Genomic DNA, 22,136 nt, shown 5'->3' on the forward strand with positions numbered 1-22,136 from the left:
AATTTACTAGATTATCAGCAATTAATTTTTTATGTTTTCAATGTAATAGAAACATTTAGCCATTAAGTAGTAAAAGTGGTTAAACACTAGGAACGGGATTAGGGAGAGCCACTAAGGCTTTGATTAAAGGATTGGAAAATAGAAATCTTTGAGCAAAAGTTGAAGGAAATGGAAATTTTTAGCTTGGTTAAATGGACATTGAAGGAATGACTTAAAAAAACAGACTGGCAGTTACATATACTAAGAAGTAGTGTATTATGAAACTAAACATTTAAGGAATCTTTTTTACAGATGAGGTTAATTGAATATTATAATGGATGACTGAGAAAAGTTATGGGATCTCTCTATTTAAAATTCTTTCTAAAATGTTCAGGCATTTTATCAAGGATTTTAAGTAAAGTGTGGCTGGATGTAAAAATTGATAACCTAAACTAGTTGCTCATCTGAGAAAACGGTGTTAGTGGCTGATGATGATTTTCCCAAGTGAAGTTCTTCCCAAAAAGAATATGTGAATTTTGGGGGTAGGGAGGGGTGCCTGGCAGTTTTGCTAAAGTGATATTTCTGGAAGCTCCTCTTGACTGTTGTCTGTTTGGCACAGGCCAATAATCAGACCCTGAGAGAGAAAATCTTGCAAGTCAACTCCCTGGTGGAAGCCTTTGGAAATGCACGCACTGCCATCAATGACAATTCCAGCCGTTTTGGAAAATACCTGGAAATGATGTTTACACCAACGGGAGCTGTGATGGGGGCAAGAATCTCTGAGTATCTCCTTGAAAAATCCAGAGTTATAAAACAGGCAGTGTAGGTACACTATTTTATCACTCTGTTTTTGTTCTGGAAGATAGACCAGGAGGCTTTTGTAATCTTAATGGATACATTTCACCCTTATTCTTAGCATCCAAGGTCCCCCTACCCCCAGACTTCCCAAGAACAAGGAATTATTTAAGCAAAGGATAGTGGTAATTTCTAACCTAAAAGATATTTGCAGGCTGAGTACAGAGGGTTGGGGTGGGAGTACTTTGGGATCAGGATGCCCTTTTCTTCTGAGCTGGTACTAGGTAGAATTTAGCAACATTGTGAATACTTTTAAAAATCATTGGGTATCTTAAAATTTAATTTGTATATTAAAAAAAGCGCTGATAGTATTCTGCATACTGATTTTTTCCCCTAGATTCAGTAGGGGGGAAAAAAACCTTTGTTTTAGGAAGAGCATGGACTTCTCTGGATTCAAATGCTGACTCTGACATTGACTGTTCTTGGTTATGTCACTTAACCTCTCTGTGCCTTATCTGTGAAATGGAGATGCTTGTATTGCCTACCTCATGGATTTGCTATGAAGATTAAGGAGTTCATTTATATAAAATTACTTTAAAGAGTGCCGTGTGTAGTACATGTTATTAGAGGGCTAGCCATGCTTCCTATTTTTATTGCAGGACACCAGACTTCCTCAGGAGCATGGTCCATTCGTGCATTATTCAGTAACTCCTGAATGCTTGTTGTATGCTAGTGTTGAGCTCTCTGCTGGAGTTGCAAGAGTAAGCAAAATAGACAAGGTTGCAGTATTCATGGAGCTCAGACTGGATGGGGGATTGTTGGGGGAGGGGAGGGAGGACCACAGGCATTAAAACGAGTAAATAAACAAATGCAGAACCATTATGATAAGTTCCAGGAAACAATATAAAGTGCTATGAAGGTAAAACAAGAGAAGGAAGGGCACCCGACCTAATCCAGGAAGACAGGGGCTCCCTGTTGTGTATGAGACAGTTAATCTGAGACCTGAGGATCGCTAAGAGTTGGCCAGCAAGGTGGTGCTCTTCCCAAAAAGGGGAGACAGGCAAAGATGAGCCTGAGGCCAGATCATGCAGGGCTTTGGAACCAGGCTGGGGATTTCGAACCTTATTCTAAAGGCAATAGGAAACCATTTAATGTTCTCAAGCAGAGGAGTCACAAAACCCAAAGGGCATTTTGAAATGATCTCTCTGGTTTCAGTGGGGAAAATGGATTGAGGAGGTACAAGAGGGATTGTGTTGAGACCATTAGGAGACTGTTTGTTGCCAGATCCATGTGAGATAGAATGTAGGCCTGGACTAAGATAGTAGCAGTGGAGGGAGATGGAAAGACGTGGATGAATCTGAGAGATATTATGCAAGAAGAATCTATAGGACTTGTTCTAGGGTAAGGGTTCAAGCATCCTCTCCTGCCACACATTTGCAGTTTCTTCACAAAATAGGGACTGGCATGCAAATTAAACAAATGAACAAAAAGACAGAGTGAGAGTTATTTCAGGTTCCCTGTGGCTTCTTGATTAATTTTTATGAGGTCACTTGCTTCTTTCTCCCCAAATTAGGGTGATTTTAAAGTTTATGGAGCTGCATCCGACAGAATGGAAAACACAGTTTTCTATGTTCAAATGTAAAAGGTCTTTTAGGAAGATAATGTGAAGAGGGTTCCAATCACAGCTACGTCACTTATTTTATATGTCACTTAGTGTAAATATCCTCATATCGTATTTTCCTTACATGCAAAAAGGGCATAAGAAAGTCATCCATACAGGACTATTATGAGAATCAAATGAGATAATGTGATTTATACCAAATATAAACTCTGAAACATAATAGGTGCCTAATATACCATAATATTATTGTTAAGTTTATTCAATCTGATAGCAGTGATGAGGTAAAATAGACTGAAGATACTGAATGAGGAGAAAACGGGGCTCATGCAAATCCTGTTCACCTAACGTTTCTGATCTGCTCCCTTCTGAGCACATAGTAGGATTTCTCTTTTACGTACACTGTGGTTGGATGTGGTCATATGATCAGTTCTGGCAAATGAACGTGTAATGACAAGACCCTCTGGCAAAGTGCAAGATGGTGGCTGCTGCATCAGCCTAGGCCCATGAGTGTCTATGATGAGCACACCCCCTTCCCTTTGCTGACTCTCAGTGGGCAGGTACTCTGAGCAAGAAGTGACCCTTTGTTCAGTTAAGCCACTGAGATCTTTGGAATATTTGTTATCTCAACAAAACCTAACCAAACCGGATGGATACAGGATGAAAATTAAATTGAATTTATGTAGGGATGGATGTTGATAGGCAATGTTAAGAAGAATTAAAACTAGAGGTATCTGCAAAAAAAACTGTAAGAAGGTAAGATCAAGATGGGTCAGCTGAAGCCTGCACATTTATCAGAGTTTAAAGAATAAGTGATATTTGCACCAGGCATACTGATTCATAAAGCCCTAAAAGGGCTTTACCGTCTCCATGAATGGTGCCATCATCGCTAGATGCTCAAGTTAGGTACCTGGGAGGCAGACTCCAGGTCCTTTTCTCACACCACCCTCATTCGTTCTCTCAGGATGTTCTTTTAGTTGTTCCTCCAAATATATCTTTAAGCTTACTCTTGTTCTCCATCAGCACTATAATTGATACCTATCCAAGTTGCTTGCTCTCTCACCACGACCTCCTAATTGGTCTCCCTGCATCCATCTTGGCTTCTTACAGTCTAGTCTTCATCCTGCAGCTAGAATGTACTTTTTCAACACAGATCTACTCATGTTATATACTTAAAGTGCTTCTTGGCTCCAGTTTAATACACTTCAAAGAATTCTAATTGCTTAATCAACAAAGTCCTCATTATGGCCTAACAAGGCCTAGTATGGGCTGGCCCTGCCTACCTGCCCACCCCCTTCTCCCTAGCATCTTTTTGGTTCTATGTGGGTGTCAGGCTCAGAGCCCTTGTGTATATGTTGCTCCCTGTCTTTGGAATGCTCTTCCCCCTTCTTTCTGTAGCTCCTTCCAGTCCCTTCTCATGTTTCAGTGTTTGGCCTAAGTGTTATTTCCTTAGAGAGTCCTTCCCTTGACTTAACACAAGCAGCCCTTGTCCCCCAACATTATTCTTCATCTTAGCCTTTTGTTTGTTTCAAAGCCCTCACAAGTTTCCTTGTTTTATCTAACTCCGTCACTAGAAGGGAGGCTCCAGAAGGCAGGAATCCTCTTAGTCCTGTATCCCTGGCACCTGGTACAGTGCTTGCTCTGACTGACACTAGGTAAATTTATTAGTTGAGGGAACAGATGAGTGAGAAATGGTGAGCAGAGGCATCTGGAATACAAGAGAGGAATAAGAATATCCTAGAAGAGCTTTGGCAGGATAAATGACAAAGGAAGACCAGGATACTTAGAAGAAGCTGAAGAAAAGAGTGGGGCCCGTGTCACAGATGGGAACAAGGAGTAGAACAATTTCTTTTCACAGAGCTAAATTGGCCAAAATGAGGATTTGTCAAATCCTGGGATATCAACAGAAGAGACTGCCCTCCTCCAGAGGAAGGAAAGGGACCCAGAGCAGGGCTTTTCAAACTGTCTATGCTGAAGGACCAGTTAAAAAAAATTCTTGGGGTGCCTGGGTGGCTCAGTTGATTAAGCATCTGACTCTTGATTTCGGCTCAGGTCATGATCTCGTGGTTGGTGGGTTTGAGCCCCACTTCGGGCTCTGCACTGGCAGGGGAACTGGTGCATACTGCTTTGAATGGCATTTGAAAGAACACAGGTTTGAAAGAGTGGAGACCTCAGTCCAGGACCCAGTTTTGCTCCCTACCTTGCCGTAGGACTGGAGAGCCACTGTCTGGGGCTCCAATAAAATAGGGAGATTGACTGATGTCTCTAAGCTGTTATTCACTGTTTCTGAAGCAACACGGGTTACTAACGGAAGGCATGTGACACAGATGCCTCATCCTTTGGGCTGTACTAGAAATATCTCTAAATGTGTATAACCTGACTGCGACGTACGAATGTTCCATTCTCTAAAACCTCCTTCTGCGTAAAGATAAGTGTGTTTAATAATGTGACACTGTGACAATTACTATACTAATCCTATCACTATTACTATTCTGTAATTGGGATGTGGCAAATTTAATTGCCTGAAAATGCAAATTTGCTACAGGATAATATTTTTCACAGAAAGATGGTATAGATTACTTAAAGTGGGGAGGCCCCAGAATATATCACTAATAATATCCTCTCCCCTCTTTTCTTCCAGGGGAGAGAAAAATTTTCACATATTTTACTATATTTATGCTGGTCTTTATCACCAGAAGAAACTTTCTGAGTTCAGACTTCCTGAGGAAAAGCCTCCTAGGTAAGTATCAGGGCGTTTTAGTTGTTGATTTTTAATGAATGTGTAAATAGCAATTGAGAAAACTTGGAAATAAATGGAACTATTTTTCCTAACTGGACACTGATAGTGTCTTAAGTTGAAATACCCAAGGTGGATGGCACCATTTTCATTTTCCAGAAAGCTCAAAAGCTTAACTGCAGCCATTCACCTTTTGCATTTTCTAGAACGTTTAAAAACTTAACTGCGGCCATTTTACTCAGCCACGTGCACCATTATTCCACTGCAATTGGACTGAAAGGGAAATGCCCTTGTGAAGAAGGAGCCCAGTGATGCCCTGGTATTTGGGGTGCCATTTGCCACGTCAATGCTCATTGTATTTGGTCATACTCCATTTAGGTACATAGCTGATGAAACTGGAAGGGTGATACACGACATCACTTCCAAGGAATCTTACAGAAGACAATTTGAAGCAATTCAGCATTGCTTCAGGATTATAGGATTCACTGACAAGGTAGGTGATTCCCAAAAGAAAAAGAAACTCAGGTGTTAATATTCTTGTATCAATGTGACTGTAGATGTGAACGTTCTAAGCTGGGGCAGGATACTTTCTTTTCAGTTGCCATCTGGTCACATATAAGGTCTTGCTCCTCAACGTATGGTCTGATCAGACCAGAAATATTGTCATCATGTGAGAGCTTGTTAGAAATGCGGACTCTCAGGTCCATCTATGAACAGGTGAACCAGAATCTGCATTTTAACAAGAAGCACAAGTGAATATTAAATTAGAAGTACTGTTGTAAGTGCCACATGCCTGTAAATTGTTACCGTTGTCATCAATTCACTACAGCTGTGATAACAAACACCAAAACAATACTGCCCTTTTCTGAGTTGGGGTTGTTCCAGCCATTAAAGTGTGTTGTGTAATATGAGTATAGGAATATGTAGGTTACACCAAGGCTCAGAAATATATTTATGCAAGTAGCTCCTTGTGCACCAAAACAAATTAATTTAAACCTTTTCAACTTTCTGGCAGTCACTTCCTTCTCCATGGTACACAGTTGTTCATTATTACCTCTAGCTCTAAGTACTCGACTACTCTTATCTTACGAGATACAGGCTGTCTCTATTAAATATATGCCAGGGGTGACAGAAGATATTTATAACCCTAGGTTCAAATATTATTCTGTGATACATTTATGTCATAGTTTCTGGGCTTCATGCCATCAATTTGGCAAAATACACAGATTCTTTTGCTTTTCCACGAAAGGAGGTGAATGATTAGGAGGTAGGTGAGAGTGTTAAATCTTAAGGGATTAGATTACAAGACACTCCAGTTACCCTGGGACAGCCACTCTGGGTAAAGTATTGTTTCTGTAATCTAATGAGTTTGGCCAGCCCTTCCCTTCCCAGCATGGCTGATTTTAGTCATAATAATACCTTTCTTTTCTTCTAGCCAGCTGTTAATTTTCTCTGTCTGCCTCCCACTGACTTTAGACTGACAGACAGTGGAAAATCCCAAAGGTCAGATAAAAACAGAACTGTATTTCCCTTGGCTCCTTAGAGGAGAGCAATTAAACAGGTTCCAGCCTTATTAAAGGACCTTTATGGTTATTAATTTGTAGAGCTGATTGTTATCAAGATGCATCACCAGGAGAGTCCAAGCGTGGTGGAGATGGCAGTAGAACGATTTCAAGTCACCTCGGTCATGCCAAGGTGTTCAGGGGCATACTAGCTGGAAAGGGTACAGGAACAATAGAGAAGTTAGTCATAAGGTTAATAATATTTTGCTTTCAATGACTATAAAGATGGGTGTAGAATACTGTGAAGAGATTGGTCCTAGCTCTAAAAGAACGTATATAATGGCTTTGTTCTAATAATAGAAATGTATTGCAAATAATAATAAATCAAGCTGTTTTAAGATAACAAAAAACAAAACAAACTAAATATGCTAAAAGTATGTGTCTTTGAGGTAAGCCATCCCTAACCCTTGATGAAAAAAAAGTATAGTAGAATTGAATTGAATGAATGAGTGAATAAATGTGAAAAGAAAGAAGTGTAAAAAGTGGTAGACATAATTTCTGCCTGATCTGGACTATAAAATGAATAACGAGAATGTAATGATATGTTTATAGTTTCACCGTGTCCCATATTAATTGATACTGGAAATAAACCAACTTATGTCAGCAACCTTGGAAATGGAAGGAAGAGGCTGGCTCTGATCTCTCTGATCTTAAATTCTTTGGTTATATCTTTGTCTATATCTCTATAGACAACCTGTTTTTGCTGAATTCACTCAGTTTACTTTATAAACTCAAAGTAGTTTGACTAAATTCAGAAAGATTCAGGTGAATGTAGTCAGGGATCAGATGCCAAATAGCTGACGTATCAGAACTTTTTCTTAAGTTTATTTCTAGACAGAGGGACATTTTCTAGACATAGCTTAAATAAACTGGTCAATTTAATCAAAATGATGGTCACCCTCTTTTCTTATAATGTCACTAAGTACCCTGCAGGAATCCTCATAGTATTCTTCAGATTCCTCCAAATTCCCATAGCAAAATTATAAGTAGCAAACCTTAGTGCAGACTCAAGAACATGAATTTTCATTCTGGGACATCAGCCAAAAGTATCAGAAGAACACTTGACCCTGAGTTTATTGTAAAGAAACCTCCCTGGTAGAAGGAGTCTTTGACTAACAATGATGGTTCCTTGCAGGGGATTGGGCAGGGGTTGGGGGTTGGGTGGGTGGGATTATACCTAACACCCTATTATGAAGATCCATGCCTTTTTGGAATCAAACATTATTATTTTTGTTTAATATTAATGCTTGTCTTGCTGGTATATGAATAATCATAATGTATTAAATTGAGTTTTAGGTATGTTTATATTTAATACTACATGAAAAGATTTTAGGCAGATTATCTGTGTGAGGGTCAAGATTGGATATTTTACTGCAGATCCCTTGATGAAGAGGTTAGGGAGAAGGCTTTGAGATTAGGGCAAATTTTTTCCCTTTCTTCAAGACAGATTATGTATTTGGGAGAGTATTGCTGAAGAGAAACCGAAGGGTTTATGTGTTAAAATGTAAATGGGAGATCTTGAGGATTTTCAGTGTTCAAATGATAGACAATAGGACTTACCATGTTTTTAAAACTTTATTGATGTATGATTGATATACACCCCCTACCCTCAAATGTTTTTAAACCCATCATTGGCTTTCAAGATACAAATGTTGTGAAAACATTTTTCTTTTCAGAGGTGAAACATCCTCTGAAAAGGAAACTGAAGAAAGGTGTTGGGATAGAGCCAGTAAGAGAGAAAGCCCTTTAATTGGGCCTAATGTGGTACTTAGAACAGCTGGTAAAAAACTAGAGACTTGTAAAAAGGAAACAAGGTAAAGAGATACTGAGAGGACAAGTAAATGCCTAGGAGAGGAACAGAGAAACAACTACCATGAGATGCCTGTGAGCCAGGCTGGGAGCAACTCCAGGCTAAATGGAAATCAGCTCCAGGCTAATGGAAAACTAAGATCCTTCTCAATTTTCTGCTTAGCTTTAACTTTATTGACAGAATACCTACATCAGTGAAAGGAGTATCTTCTGAGAAAAGGAAAGAAGCAGCAAAGACATCCTGCATGATATGTTGATGGGGAAAGGCTCTTTCTTCCCCACTTCTGCTGATTGATGATAAAAATGAATTCATACTCATCAACAGTGAATTGGGGAACCAGCTGGAGAAGTTGTTAGTCTTCTTGATAGTATTCCTGTCCTGGGTGAGGTTATTTTGTGTTATCACGTAGAAAGTTGAAAACATAAGAAATAAAAAATAGAGCATGGTAACAAGATTCTGTAGCAAAGGCAGGATGCCAGGAAAGGGTGCATAGAACTGGAGATCAGACAAGAGGAAATAAGCAAAGTGAGGAAGGTGAAAATCTTTCTCAGGATAGCTGTGGGGAGAAAAGAAGAGACTTGATGAAAAAGTACTGGGGGTGGGGCACGCCTAGGTGGCTCAGTCAGTTGAGCATCTGACTCTTGATTTCTGCTTAGGTCATGATCTCACAGTTCATGAGATTGAGCCCCACATCAGGCTCTGCACTGACAACGTGGAGCCTGCTTGGGATTCATTCTGTCTCTCTCTCCCTCTCTCTCCCTCCCTCCCTCCCTCCCTCTCTCCCTCCCACCCTCCCTCCCTCTCTGCCCCTCCCTTGCTTGCATGCCTGCTCACGCTGTCTCTCAAATAAGCATTAAAAAAAAAAAAAACAAGTACTGGGGAGGGAGATGTAATCCCACAGATGAACTTGCTACTGATTGTCCTCTAACATGACAGTATATGGGTGATGTTTTGACTTGACCATAAGGGTGGATATAGGTTCCTAGGCCAGAAAGGCAGAACTAATCAATCTAAGGGGGAGACTGAAGGAATCAAGTGGAATAGCTTGGAATTGTAGCATAAAGAGGACTCTAAGGCTAATTCCTCCATAATGAGGTCAACATTGGATACCCTTCTCAAGTTCCCTTGTCTAAACCAAGGAAGAAGACCCAACCTACCATTAGGTTCAGTCATTCACAGTGTTTGAACCCCAAAATTTTCACTGAAGGTCACATGGGTAGTTTTTCAAAAGAACAAATGTCTGAGTATTGTGCTGAAGAGAATATTGCCAGAGAAACAACTAGGTGAGAACTACCATTTCCTTTGGGGATAATCACCCCAGTGGTGAAATGCCTGGAAGCCCTATTTTGGGAGGTTTCATGCCTTGTATGGTCATATATGTTGCATGTGTGTGTGTTAATTAGAGGAAGTACATTTTTTTCCTCAGAGTATTGAGAGTTTAGATAACTTTTTGAGATAACTGGATACAGAAATAATAGCTATATCAAACTCATTGCCTTAGAGTCTCTGTTTACCCCCTGGGAAGTTGCTTGCTTGTTGCATTCCATGAGCTTCATATTGTATTGATCGAGGTAATGAGGTGCTGTCATGTTAAATCCACACTAGTCCCAGAAAACCCATTTGGTAGGTGTTCTCCTTAGCCAGTCTTAAGTTGTGTGATTAAAACAGTGATTCTTGACCGCAGAAACAGGACGATTTGCCTTTGATTTAGAAGTTTGAAGAACAATATTTATCTATAGCAGAAGCCTGGTTTAAAATCCTCATTTGTCTTTGTAGCATTATCAGGTATCCAGCAGATGTCACTATTACAGTCTGTGTTCAGTTGTTGGCTTTACTGAGGAATGTTCACAGGAAGGCTCAATTTGGGAACAATGCTTTATCAATGATCTAATGACGGTTCCTATTAGTTTGCTGCTGTGTATAGTACTAAATCAAGTTCCTCACCTTAGTGTTTTTGTGGAAGTACTTTTCTCTATCTATAAGCATAAGATGCAGAAATTTACTGGCTACCCATTTATCTCACCTACAGGAAATGCGTATGTTTAAATAAATAAATATACTTTATATTTTACCACTAATGCTACTTATATATTTAACTTTCAATATAAAAATAGGGCTTAGGTAATCTAAACTATCTTCGCTCACAACACTCTGACATCAAATGTGTGGAGTTTCCCCCCCCCCCCCATACCAACCAATTCTCCTATAGTTAATTCGTTTCTGATACTGTCTACCTGGAGTTAATATCTGATCACACAAGTGAGGGGTTCAGTTCCCTAAGACTGCTCCCACTTCAGACACTAATGGCAAGTCCTGCTTGTTCAGTAGGGTTCTCCTAATGACCAAATGGCTATGAAATGGGAGGTTTAGGGTCCCAAGATCCCAAACTTGAGTTTATTAATTGGATAGAAGGATTCAAAAAACTTGGGAAAACAGTTTACTTTATCATAAAGGATAAAACTCAGGAGAAGCCAAGTGAAAGAGGAGATACATAGGGCAAGGTTTTGGGAAAGGGGTACCCCTCCTCTCACCACCTTCATGTGTTCAACAACCTGGAAGTGTTCTGAGCCTCATCAGTTATGGGTTTAAATGGAGGCTCCATTACATAGGCATGAATGATTAAATTATTGCCAATTGGTGATTAACTCAATCTCCAGGATTCTCCCCTCCTTGGAAGTCCAGGATTCAGCTAAAAATTCTTACCCTTTAATGTGTGGTCTCTCTAGCAACCAGCCCCCATTCCCTAAGAGTCACCTCATTGGCATGAACTCAGTTACGGCTGAGGGGCTTACTCTGAATGACACAGGATATTCCTTTAACACCTACCACTCATAATCCCAAGGGTTGTATAAACTCTTGTGCCAGAGATTGGAGTGAAGACCAAATCTATGTTTTTATTATATCACAATATCACAAATAATTTCTAGTGAGTCAGAATATTTCCTGACCTCATTCATAATTATATACTCTATTATTTAACTTCAGAATGTTCAATGAGCCATTAATAAATGCCCTGATAACTATTTCATAAAAGCTATTCAAAAGAGGTTAAGGAAACATCTCCTCTCTTGTGTTGAAGAAAGAACATACCTGAATTTGGGAGTTGGTATTAGTTAGGGAAGTGGCTCAAAGTGGCATGAAGAACAAAGAAGATCAGTTCTCCCTGACGGAAGCATTTCATGGTGAGAGGTTCACGCTGCAGAACAACTTTGTTCCATGCAGTCATTAGTCTCAGGAATCCTAGTCAGCTGCATAGTTGAGGCTGGGTTTTTGGGCGTTCCAGCCAGCAATAATGGGAAAGAAAGCATGGAGGAGGCATGCTTGTTTCTGTAAGACTGGGCTCAGAATTGCCCACGTCATTCCTCTTGCTCCTTTGTTAAGAGTTTAGTTCTACTGTCTAACTTCAAGGGAGGTTTCGAAATTATTTGTGTGCCCAGGAAAAGGGTGTGTGTGTGTTGGACTTCAGTAGACAACTAGCAGTGCTGGTGGTTTGTTAGTTTGATTGGCAGTGACCAAACATGGCTCTTGCTGTCCTTTTCAGGAGGTGCACTCAGTGTACAGAATTTTGGCTGGGATTTTGAATATTGGAAACATTGAGTTTGCAGCTATTTCCTCTCAACATCAAACTGATAAAAGTGAGGTGCCCAATGCTGAAGCTTTGGAAAATGGTAATTGTTTGATGTCTGTGCACTGTGTAGCCAAAATACATGTTTCTTTCACTTTGGTACTTTCTCAAGATGCTGTAAAATATAGAGTAGCTGTTGCTGGTCTCTGTACTGACTTTGGGTATTTTCACCAACTGGGATTTCCCAAAGGATGTCTTGTAGACCATCACAATTCTTTTTATAAGCTGCAAATAAATGCTCCGCAGAAAAGAATTCTGTGCCAGGTCACTTTGGGCAGTGGTGTCAACACTGGCTACTTTTGAAAACCAGCTACAAGTTTTTGAAAAAATACAAGAGGTGGATCTCTCTCTGAATCCACTGAATCAGCATCTCCAGGGGAGAAGTCAGGCACTATTTATTTTTGAAGTTCTATAGGAGATGATGGCACAAGGAAACCAAATCCTGAGTTAGGGAAAAAAAACACTGATTTAAATAAACACCATTTGTGTTAAACAGTATCTTTTACTGCCTTTAATAAAGTAATGTGCTTTTTGATTCTTGAGAAGAGTATAGTCCCCGGCTATTTGACCAAAGACCATCTCCTCTCACTTTTCTTCATCAAATACCTGGGAAGAGCTTTCAGAACAGTGTGGATGTTCTGTTACTGGGTCCATCTGGATGCTTCTTGGTGTTAGGGACCTGGCTTGTTTACCTTTGCATCTGAAGTGCCTAGGGAGAGCCTGACACATAGTGGATGTTGAATAAATGCTGGCTGAATGAATGAATGGATGGATGGATGACTACATTCTCTGGTGTCATCCTTACCCTGTATTCCAGCTGCCTCCCTTCTCTGCATCAGCCCCGAAGAACTCCAAGAGGCCCTTATCTCACACTGTGTGGTCACCCGGGGTGAGACCATCATCCGTGCCAACACTGTCGACAGAGCCGCGGATGTCCGAGATGCCATGTCCAAAGCCTTGTATGCGAGGCTCTTCAGTTGGATTGTAAATCGCATCAATACACTCCTGCAGCCAGACAAACGTATATGGCAAGTTCCCTTGGGAAGCAGAGGCCCTGGGAGAGCTGTCATTGACCCCGATGTCTCCTAGATTTGCAAGAGAAAGTGTTTGGTCCACTCATGAGTTTTCTTTAGTGAAGCTCTCAAGTCTTCACCTTTTAAAGGAGAATGGTATCCAGGACAATGGAAGAGGCACATGACTGACAGAGCTGTTATAGTGTAGTGTTTAAGAGAACAGCTTTGTCTGGGAGCTGGGCAAACTGGGTCTGCATCTAAGCTCTAGAGCTTGATCAGTCCCATATTCTAAGTCACAGTTTTCTCATCTGTAACATGAGGGTAATGATATCCTCCTCATAGTGTTGTTTTCAGGATGAGATGTAGTTTCATGTAAAGTTTTAAAGCACCATATCTTACATTATTTGCATTATATCATTACATTACTACTGCTACTCCTGCTGTTACTACTATTTCTTTCTAAGCATTGACGGTTTCTATATTGTGGAAGAATTGACAACATCAAGTTCTAAAGAGTGTTCTTCCAATTAAGCCTTATGGGTGGGAAGGTGAAATAATGAATGGGCAGTAGTTCTAGCCCCTTCCGATAGAGTGGTTCCTCGTTAATCTTTCTCTTTATGGAGCTTCTGAGTAAGATTTTAAAGGATTCTACTGCTTAAAAAAAGTTGGAAAGACTGTTGAAAAACTGAAGGAATGAATACTTTAAAACACAAACTGTTTCTTCCTTTAGAGGTGGCTGAATGCTGCTTTCCATGAGTGGGTATATATGTTGGTAAACACACGGGCATATGTATTTAACATCATCCTGAGATGAATGTTTCTTCCCCTAACAATTTTTTTTCTTCTCTTCAATGCAGTAGTGCAGATGATGGTATGAATGTGGGGATCTTGGATATTTTTGGATTCGAGAACTTTGGGAGAAATTCATTTGAGCAGCTCTGCATAAACATTGCCAATGAGCAAATCCAGTACTATTTCAACCAGCACGTTTTTGCTCTTGAGCAGGTAATAGTGAACTCTGAAGTAACTAAACCTGGTGGGGAAGGTGCCTCCAAGCTGCCCACAATTAGAAGCGGAAACCCCTTTAGGCTAACAGATAAAAGATTCTAAGGAAAAAACCACTGGTGAGGCAGTCCTGCCTGTCCTGTCAAAATAAATAGTCTAAATTTAGCCTGAAGAAAAAAGTCTTGATTTCTGTGGAAAGTTACATTTCCTCACTTGAGTGGAGCTGGTGACAAGCCAGTTATTTAATTGTTGCTTCTAAACTGTTTCATGCACCTTGTCCAAAATGCTACATTCTCTTCCTACCTTATTTAAGTAAAATAAGTGTCCAAAATGACACAGGATGATGTTGAATTCAGGGCATTAAGGAGGAGTAAGATATGTTCTTGGTTTTCTCCAAATGAAAGTCTTTTCACTATGAGTTTAATGGTAAATCAAATTGAATGTGAAGCTCATGTGCCCAAAAGCTAGGGGACCTTCCCCTCCACCCTAATTTCTACCCCAACCCCAAGATTCTATCTTGTATGAAGTTGTTCAACAATGAAACATACTAAGCCCTTTGTTTTAATGTAGAAGTGAAGGTATACACACACTATGCAGTGATTAGATAAACACGAATTATTGGTTTTATCAGTGGACCTGGATAAATCTGGATCACCCACCCCTCCCCTCCCCTCCCACTCTGCGTGAAATTCCACCTCCTTTTCAGTCAAGGCTCCCTGCATTTATTTTCCCTGGGAAATCTGGAATTTTCTTTGTTTTCCAGCCGGAGATGATTCCCTTGCAGAATCCTTTGTAGAAGATAGATGTCTGTTTTCTTCCTGGTTTAAACCATATTTATCACCAAAATAGTTTTTTTTTCAGCTTCCCTTCCATTCCATGTCAGTTTCTAAATTACAAGTTACCAAGTTGGTATTTGGGAGACAGCACTGTCCCTTCTTTTGCTGACTTCAGCTGCCTGCCACAGGATGTGCCTGTAGGTCAGACTTAAACCCAAAGCTTCAACAGTGCTATATGCAGAAGACTCCTTTGCTACACCCATAAAACACAGCCTGTTTTCCACATACAGTCAGTGTTTCCAGACACAGAATGTGCATGCCAAAGCAGCCTGGTGCCACCTAGGCCAGTTTTGGGCTGGAGACATTCACAATCCATTTCCCTCCAGGTGGAATATCAGAATGAAGGCATTGATGCTACACCTGTGATGTATGAGGACAACCGCCCACTCTTGGACATGTTCCTCCAGAAGCCCCTGGGACTGCTTGCACTTTTGGATGAGGAAAGTCGATTTCCCCAAGCAACTGATCAGACCCTGGTTGGTAGGTATCTTTTGTAAAAGGCATAATGCACTCAGAAGAGAACTTGGTTCGTGTCATCAAATGAGCGTGGCTGAGCATTTTGGCCACCTGGTAGGCTATGCAAGTATAGGATCTATTTTTAATGCATTGAAATATTCAGCAAATGTCCTGATAGATTGTGTCTTAAAGCAAACCCATCACCAAGACCTCCTCACACTCCTATTGCTGCCAACGTAAATACCTTTATCCTTTGTCAATTTCATTTTTTATACCTTCCTGTCCCTTATTTCCTATAACCAATAATTGCTTCTCCTCCTTTTCATACCCTTCTCTCCTATCTTTGCCTGGATCCCATCCACCTCTAGTCCAAGTTTGTATAGAAGACCCTTCTGGTCTCATGGCTTCTAGACTCATACTTACCCTCTCTACCCTGGACATCCCAGCTAATTTAGTCTTTCTAAAGCCACCTTTTCATTAGTTTACTATTGTCTGCGGCCTGCCAGTAAGACACCTCATCCTAGCATTAAAGGCCCTTTGTATTCTATCCCCGTTCCCTTTGTCCGTCTGCTTCTCCAGTCTTCAGTGTTGTATATGATCCCTTCCCTCGCTGAGATTGTGAGATATTTAGGGCAACAAAGCCCCAATCTTTGTATCCATTTAGTACTTAGTACAGATCCTCACACAGAGTAGGCTCTCAGTTACAACAGTAGCAAACATTGTTTATTGAGGGAGGAACAGAAAACTTCAAGTCTTTTCCCCAGATAGGAAATTGATTGGTGGGAGAGATTCTCTTCAGGAGTTGACATTGTCACCTTCGGTGGTTTCCTTTTACCTATGAAATCATCACAAGTTGCCATGATAAGTTTAAACAAGGGTTGTTTGCCTTCTTCTGTGGGATATCTTTATGGTTCTAAAGCTAATTGGTCAGAGTTCTGGTGTCATCAGTGTCCGTGCTAGGAGTTCTTAGAACAAAACAAGATGTTAGGGCATCGCCTGACGCTAAAGACAAATACAAAACAACTAAACGAAGACTTGATGGTAAGCCCATTTCAACAGGGCATTTTTCACTACTGTTGTACATACAATGACACTATCAGACTGCTCTGAAATCCCTTATTTGGGGTCACTCCTGGCTCAAGGAGTGACCTTTTGTTTGAAGGAGCCAACAATTCTCATTGTAACTTTTAAACATGAAAATCCACACAGATAAATTTGAAGATAATCTGCGATGCAAATACTTCTGGAGGCCCAAAGGAGTGGAGCTGTGCTTTGGCATCCTGCACTATGCCGGAAAGGTGAGGCAAGTGTGTGTCATTAAACCTGAATTTGACAGGGGTCAGTGTCCATACTACCCTGTCTGTGCTGCTCACAAAATTTCTTGCAGGTTTCTTTTCTCCTTTTAATTCCTCTTGAACACCTAATCATAATTCCCAAACTTTCTCAGTGTGCTGCTCACAGAAAGTCACCCCTGGTAAAGAAGCAATTTCTCGCTGGGGTGACTATGGAGCTGCCATCTGCCTCTCACCTGAGGTTTGGCCCAGAAGTGACAGCTCTCCAGAGAGAGAACATAGTATAGCTTTCCCAGTGTTGAGCAGTGAATGTGCACATTAAAGTCATTTGGAAATGTGTAGGTAGCGATGGAGGGTTCATATCACAGTGGGGCTCAGTTTTTAGCAGTTTAACTCTATGTGTCTTTAGGGAACCAAAAATGTCTAGATAAAAAGGGAAAAAAATTCACTTCATCATCCAGATATTAAGCTTTTATATCATTAACAGAAATTTCCACTTTTCATAACTTATGCCTCAGTCTCATTTCAAGTTCCTGAAGTAGAGTAGTGACTAATTCAGGAAACTCTCTAGTTCTGCAGTCAACAACTCATTGCTTGAGTTACTCTCAAAGGAGCCATTGGAATTATGGCTAATTGGTTCCGGGTGGGGGGGGGGGTGATCTGCTGAGGCCCTGGGTCCAAAAAAAATGGGTAGGAGTTCAATAAAAGGCATTTTGGATTATTTTGTTGATGTAAGATTTATTGAAATTATTTTTACTTTTTAAAAAAATTTATTTATTTGTTTATTTTTTATTTTAGAGAGAGCACGCGTGGGGGAGAGGGGCAGAGAGAGAGAGAGAATTTTAAGCAGGTTTATGCTCAGTATGGGCCCAGTGCAGGGCTCAATCCCATGACCCTGGGATCATAACCCATGCTGAAATCAAGGGTCAGATGCTCAACTGACTGAACCACCCAGGCACCCTGAAATCATTTTTCATATTCATATCATAGTATTGAAATTAAGTATGCCTGACTGGAGGTTGGTTGAAAGGCAATTCTAATGTAAGTAGAGAGGATTGTTTTTCTCTCCACATAGTGCATAGTATCTATTTTGGATATTTGTTAGAAATTGCAACCCAGTTTTTACCCTTAGATCGTTCACTCACCTTAGCACTGATGTCTGCCCATATATTGATGTCCTTGACGTCTGAGATGCCCTTATCTAGCCTGCTCCCTCCTTTCCTATCCTCTTCCTTACACTTCCACTCTGTCTCCATGTCCTTTTATACTTACTTCCTATTCACCCATCTTCCCTTTCTCCCTCTTCTCCTTTCTTGATTTTAAGGGGCGGGAGATGGATAGGAAGGACCTTTTTCTTTCTGGACTCCTGTTCTTTTCTGAATTCATTTGTCACTCAATGCTTATTTCTCTGGAGTATTCTTAAAATTTCTCTGACCTGGATCCCTCCTGTTCTGAGAACCAAAAATGGCTCAGCATCCCTGAGCGATCACATGCCGTGAGTACCTTGGGAAGCAACAACGGTACGGTGGGTATGGGCTCGGAGCCCAAAGTGTCTGGGTTTGGAAGCCTGCCTATCACTTGTGAAATGTGCATATTATTTCTTTTCTCTCTAGGACTCTGTTCACCCACCAGTAAAATGGGGATAATAATAGTGTTTACCTTATAGGATGGATGCTTTACATATAGTGACCAAAGATACAGTACCCAATGTATTTTCATTATTATTCTGATGTGATATGACTCTTTTTTTCAAAGAGCACCTGGGCAAGAAGTTAAGATAAATTGGTGTGTCAGAAATTACATTTTTTTCCTCCTTATCTTGTGGACTGGATTTAAAAGCACAACTGTGTCAAGACAAATTCTGTACGTTGGTCGATTAATGACTGACCTCAGACAACTTACCAGTGTTGCTAGCAATGGATGATATCGGCTAGTTTGCTATTTGTTGTTTACATTGCAGGTATTATATGATGCTTCTGGGGTTCTTGAGAAAAACAGAGATACTCTACCTGCTGATGTGGTTGTAGTCCTGAGAACGTCAGAAAACAAGCTTCTTCAGCAGCTCTTCTCAATTCCTTTGACCAAAACAGGTACCTGGAGCCCCTGACCTCCCTTGGCCTGATGCTTCTACAAGCACTGCTGGAGTTTTCTTGTTAGTGTCCAAATACTGCCAGGGCTCCACTACTACCACTTTGAACTTTAAGCAGGGGTAAAGGTCTATTCAACCAAATTCATGAAAAGGAAAGTGATTGTTTCTTTTTCAAGTTAATTGCACAGCATCAGTGTATATATACTGGGCATACATACAGACACACACCTTTTATAACATTAACTCTTAGACTCCTCATTTCTCTGCCTGCCACCTTTCCCTCTTCATTTATAAAGCCATATGTAATCACTAATTCGTGCTAAGCACTCCAGGGTGGTCTCAGTTTACCTAGAGTTATTGGGAAGATTATTTCTGTTCACGTATGAACCTAAGTGGAGGGAATGTGGTGAATCCGAAGGTTATTCAGTCATGGGGTCCTCAGAGGTCACCTGGTCCAATTCACCACCCAGTCAATAACCCCACTCTCTTAACCAATTTAGAATAGGTCCATCACTGGCCTACGTGCCTGGCCTTTGCCCACTTAGAGTCAGCTTCTGCTTAATGGCTTCTGTTTATAGTTGTGCAGTCAGTTCTTAGGACAGGAGGCAGGAAACTAGGGCTGAAGAACAGAACTTCCCTGTCATTGCTATTTTGCCAAATAGGTTCCATTTGGGTCAAGTTCCTTTGATTTACCTGGGATCTGCTGCCTTTGGCTGAGCAGCAGACCAGGTCTTCTCAAAGCTTTCCTCTCAAGGGCATTATGTTTCTGAAGGTATGTCTGGAAACAGCTGCATTATGCTTTTATGAAAGGAGGAGAGACCTCTTTGTCACTGTTCATAATTTCTTTTTCTTTCTTCCCTCACCCCTCTTGAAATCATTGGTGCCCGTGTGTAGTTTGAGGCCTTCGTCTGCTTAAAGAGAGTGGCTGCCAGGTCTGACTTAGCAACATGCAGAGGAATGAAAAGCTTGGCTAAGAAAAAAGCTACAGTCTACAACCTTTGCTTCATCTTAACTTGGAAAGAAAGTTGAAACCAGTTCTTAACTTTCTTCAAACATGCTCCTTTAAACAAAGATAGTAGGATGCCCATGAGAAGACTGGCCTCCAGCTTTCTTTCCAGACCTCCCTTGGGCAGAGCTGGGATTTTACTCATTATCTCCTTACGAAGATATCTACCCTCAAAAATTGTTTCTAAAGAGATTGTTCATCCTACATTGAAGGTCAGAATATCAATCAAGCTGCTAAATTTTAAAACATCTATATCATTTATTTTTTGGTTTTAATGTATTAAAGCCTTTGAAGGTGGGAAAATTTTACTGGACAGGAATAGTTGTGTTGTTTTTGATAGAATTATAAATATCGGTTTCAGAGTGACCAGATGTGAGCTGGGCTGGGGCTTCCTCACAGACACTTAGGTCTTATCAGGCAACTTATGTGCAGGGGCAAAGATGCAGGCATCATTAAGACCCCTACTTTGTGCTCTTTGAAATTAAATTTATCTAAATGACTTGTCAGTTGGCATTTACACTCTCTCATAAATATAAGTAATGATTTGTCAAATCTGTTCACAACTTTGGAATTTCCAATTTTTCAACTGTTGGCAACATAAAAACAATTTCTCAGCCTGGGCCACTAGGTGGTGCTATGCAAGAAGTCAGGCTCTGAAGAAGCCTGTTTGCCCTTGATCCGCCTACACGGGAAAGGAACAGGAACAAAGAGATAGCCTCTGCTTTTTTTTTTTTTTCCTTCCTTTCTTTTTGATTTTTGCTTTTCTCTGAAAGAGTTTTTCTCCTATCTTGTAACTCTTTCTGAATCTTGCCTTCAAACTGTGTTCCACACATCCTGGAGGAAATAGAAGTGAAAAAGAAGACTAGAAACAAACGTGTTTTCCTAACAAGCTTCCTTGTATTCCTGAGTCCCCTATATTGTGCATAATAATTTCTTTTGAAATCCTAAGCCTTATTTTCTTCACATTTTGAATATAATTAAGAAGCCGCAAAAACACATCAAAGCTAATAAGCATGATTTTATTTTCTTTTCCTGAAACTGCTCATGTAACAATGGCTTCAATCAACATTTATAGAATAGCTTCTAATAATAAGGCATCATTTAGGCAGCGAGGTGAATATAAAGATAAAATGACTTTGCTCTAAAGCAACTGGAACTTTCTTTTACCTTCACTTTCTATCTAGAATTTTTCTCCCTATGATGATATTTGCCCTCAAACATCAGTTCTAAAGAGATGTGCATCCAATGGTGAAGGTCAGAATATTAATTTTCTAAATTTTAAAACATCCATCCTCTATATTTTTTGGTTTTAGTATATTACAGCCTTTGAAGGTGGGAAAACCTTACTGGACAGAAATAGTTCATGCTGTTTTCACTGAAATTGCATATACTTGTTTCAGCATGTGCCCCTTATGAAAGCAGAAATGGTTTTCTGGCTGGAACCAAGGTCCCACATAACCTAGCATTTTGAAAATGAATATGCTGATATTTTCAGTGCACGAGAAACCATTTTCTTGGTTGTTTTTATTTTTATTTATCCTGTTTCAAACCCTTAAATACTTGTCTTATTAAAATGAAATGGGTTACTGTTCCGTGATCATAGATGTTATGGGAAGCTACTTTACAAACTTCTTTTAGGAGATGAACTGCAGAGAGGAAGGAGAAAAGTCAAAGTTGGGAAGCTTTGGAGGCTGTTAGCATCAGACTTTAAAAAGAGGTCCAGTGTTGGACTCCGGTTTTGGGAGAAGAGGATGTTGTAGGATGTTGGTAGTGCTCTGACTCCTGGTCTTGGTGGTGGTTACGAGTACGTTTGCTTTATAATCTGTTATGCTGTCCATGTGTTTTACACACTTTTCTGTACATTCTATTTCATGATAGCACTTTTATTTTCCAAAAGATAGAGAAGACATCTTAAAATGCAAAGAAAAACTTTCATTTCTTTCCCTAAGATTTCCTATTCACTTAATTTGGGGTTTCCTGGTAGCCAGACCGCTGCAGCCTTTTGCTTTCAAATGCAGGCATCAGAGAGCTTCTGGCTGACATTCCTGTCCAGTTAAGTCAGCCTCCTCTGTCGGCTGCTGGGCAGGTAACAGTCCCTTCATTAGTGCATAGAAGAAGTATCGGTTGGTCTAATCTCTTATCAAGGTTGAGAGGACTAACCTCAGTGTGTCTTTGTGTCAAACTGTAATAAAAATCAGAGAAAGTAATCCAGTTGACATTTTCCTGTTTCCTGTACCCACCTTCCCATTCATGTTGTACATCCCCAAATACTGAAAAGGTTAAAAAAACATGGGGTGTGAAGTCACGAGGTGC

At 40.3% G+C, this 22,136-nt stretch overlaps 1 protein-coding gene across 1 annotated transcript in view; it reads left to right on the forward strand.

Annotated features, from left to right (window-relative positions):
* Window positions 1-22,136, forward strand: part of MYO3B (myosin IIIB) — a 226,165-nt gene that overhangs the window by 3,046 nt on the left and 200,983 nt on the right. The window contains exons 3-11 of the mRNA XM_042949071.1: window positions 599-801; window positions 5,034-5,132; window positions 5,508-5,622; window positions 12,043-12,169; window positions 12,944-13,154; window positions 13,997-14,144; window positions 15,307-15,460; window positions 16,646-16,734; window positions 18,689-18,818. Of these exons, the coding sequence (XP_042805005.1) occupies window positions 599-801; window positions 5,034-5,132; window positions 5,508-5,622; window positions 12,043-12,169; window positions 12,944-13,154; window positions 13,997-14,144; window positions 15,307-15,460; window positions 16,646-16,734; window positions 18,689-18,818 (1,276 nt within the window). The remainder of the gene's footprint in view (window positions 1-598; window positions 802-5,033; window positions 5,133-5,507; window positions 5,623-12,042; window positions 12,170-12,943; window positions 13,155-13,996; window positions 14,145-15,306; window positions 15,461-16,645; window positions 16,735-18,688; window positions 18,819-22,136) is intronic.

Source organism: Panthera leo, chromosome C1 (assembly GCF_018350215.1).
Source record: "Panthera leo isolate Ple1 chromosome C1, P.leo_Ple1_pat1.1, whole genome shotgun sequence".
Lineage (NCBI taxonomy): Eukaryota > Metazoa > Chordata > Mammalia > Carnivora > Felidae > Panthera > Panthera leo.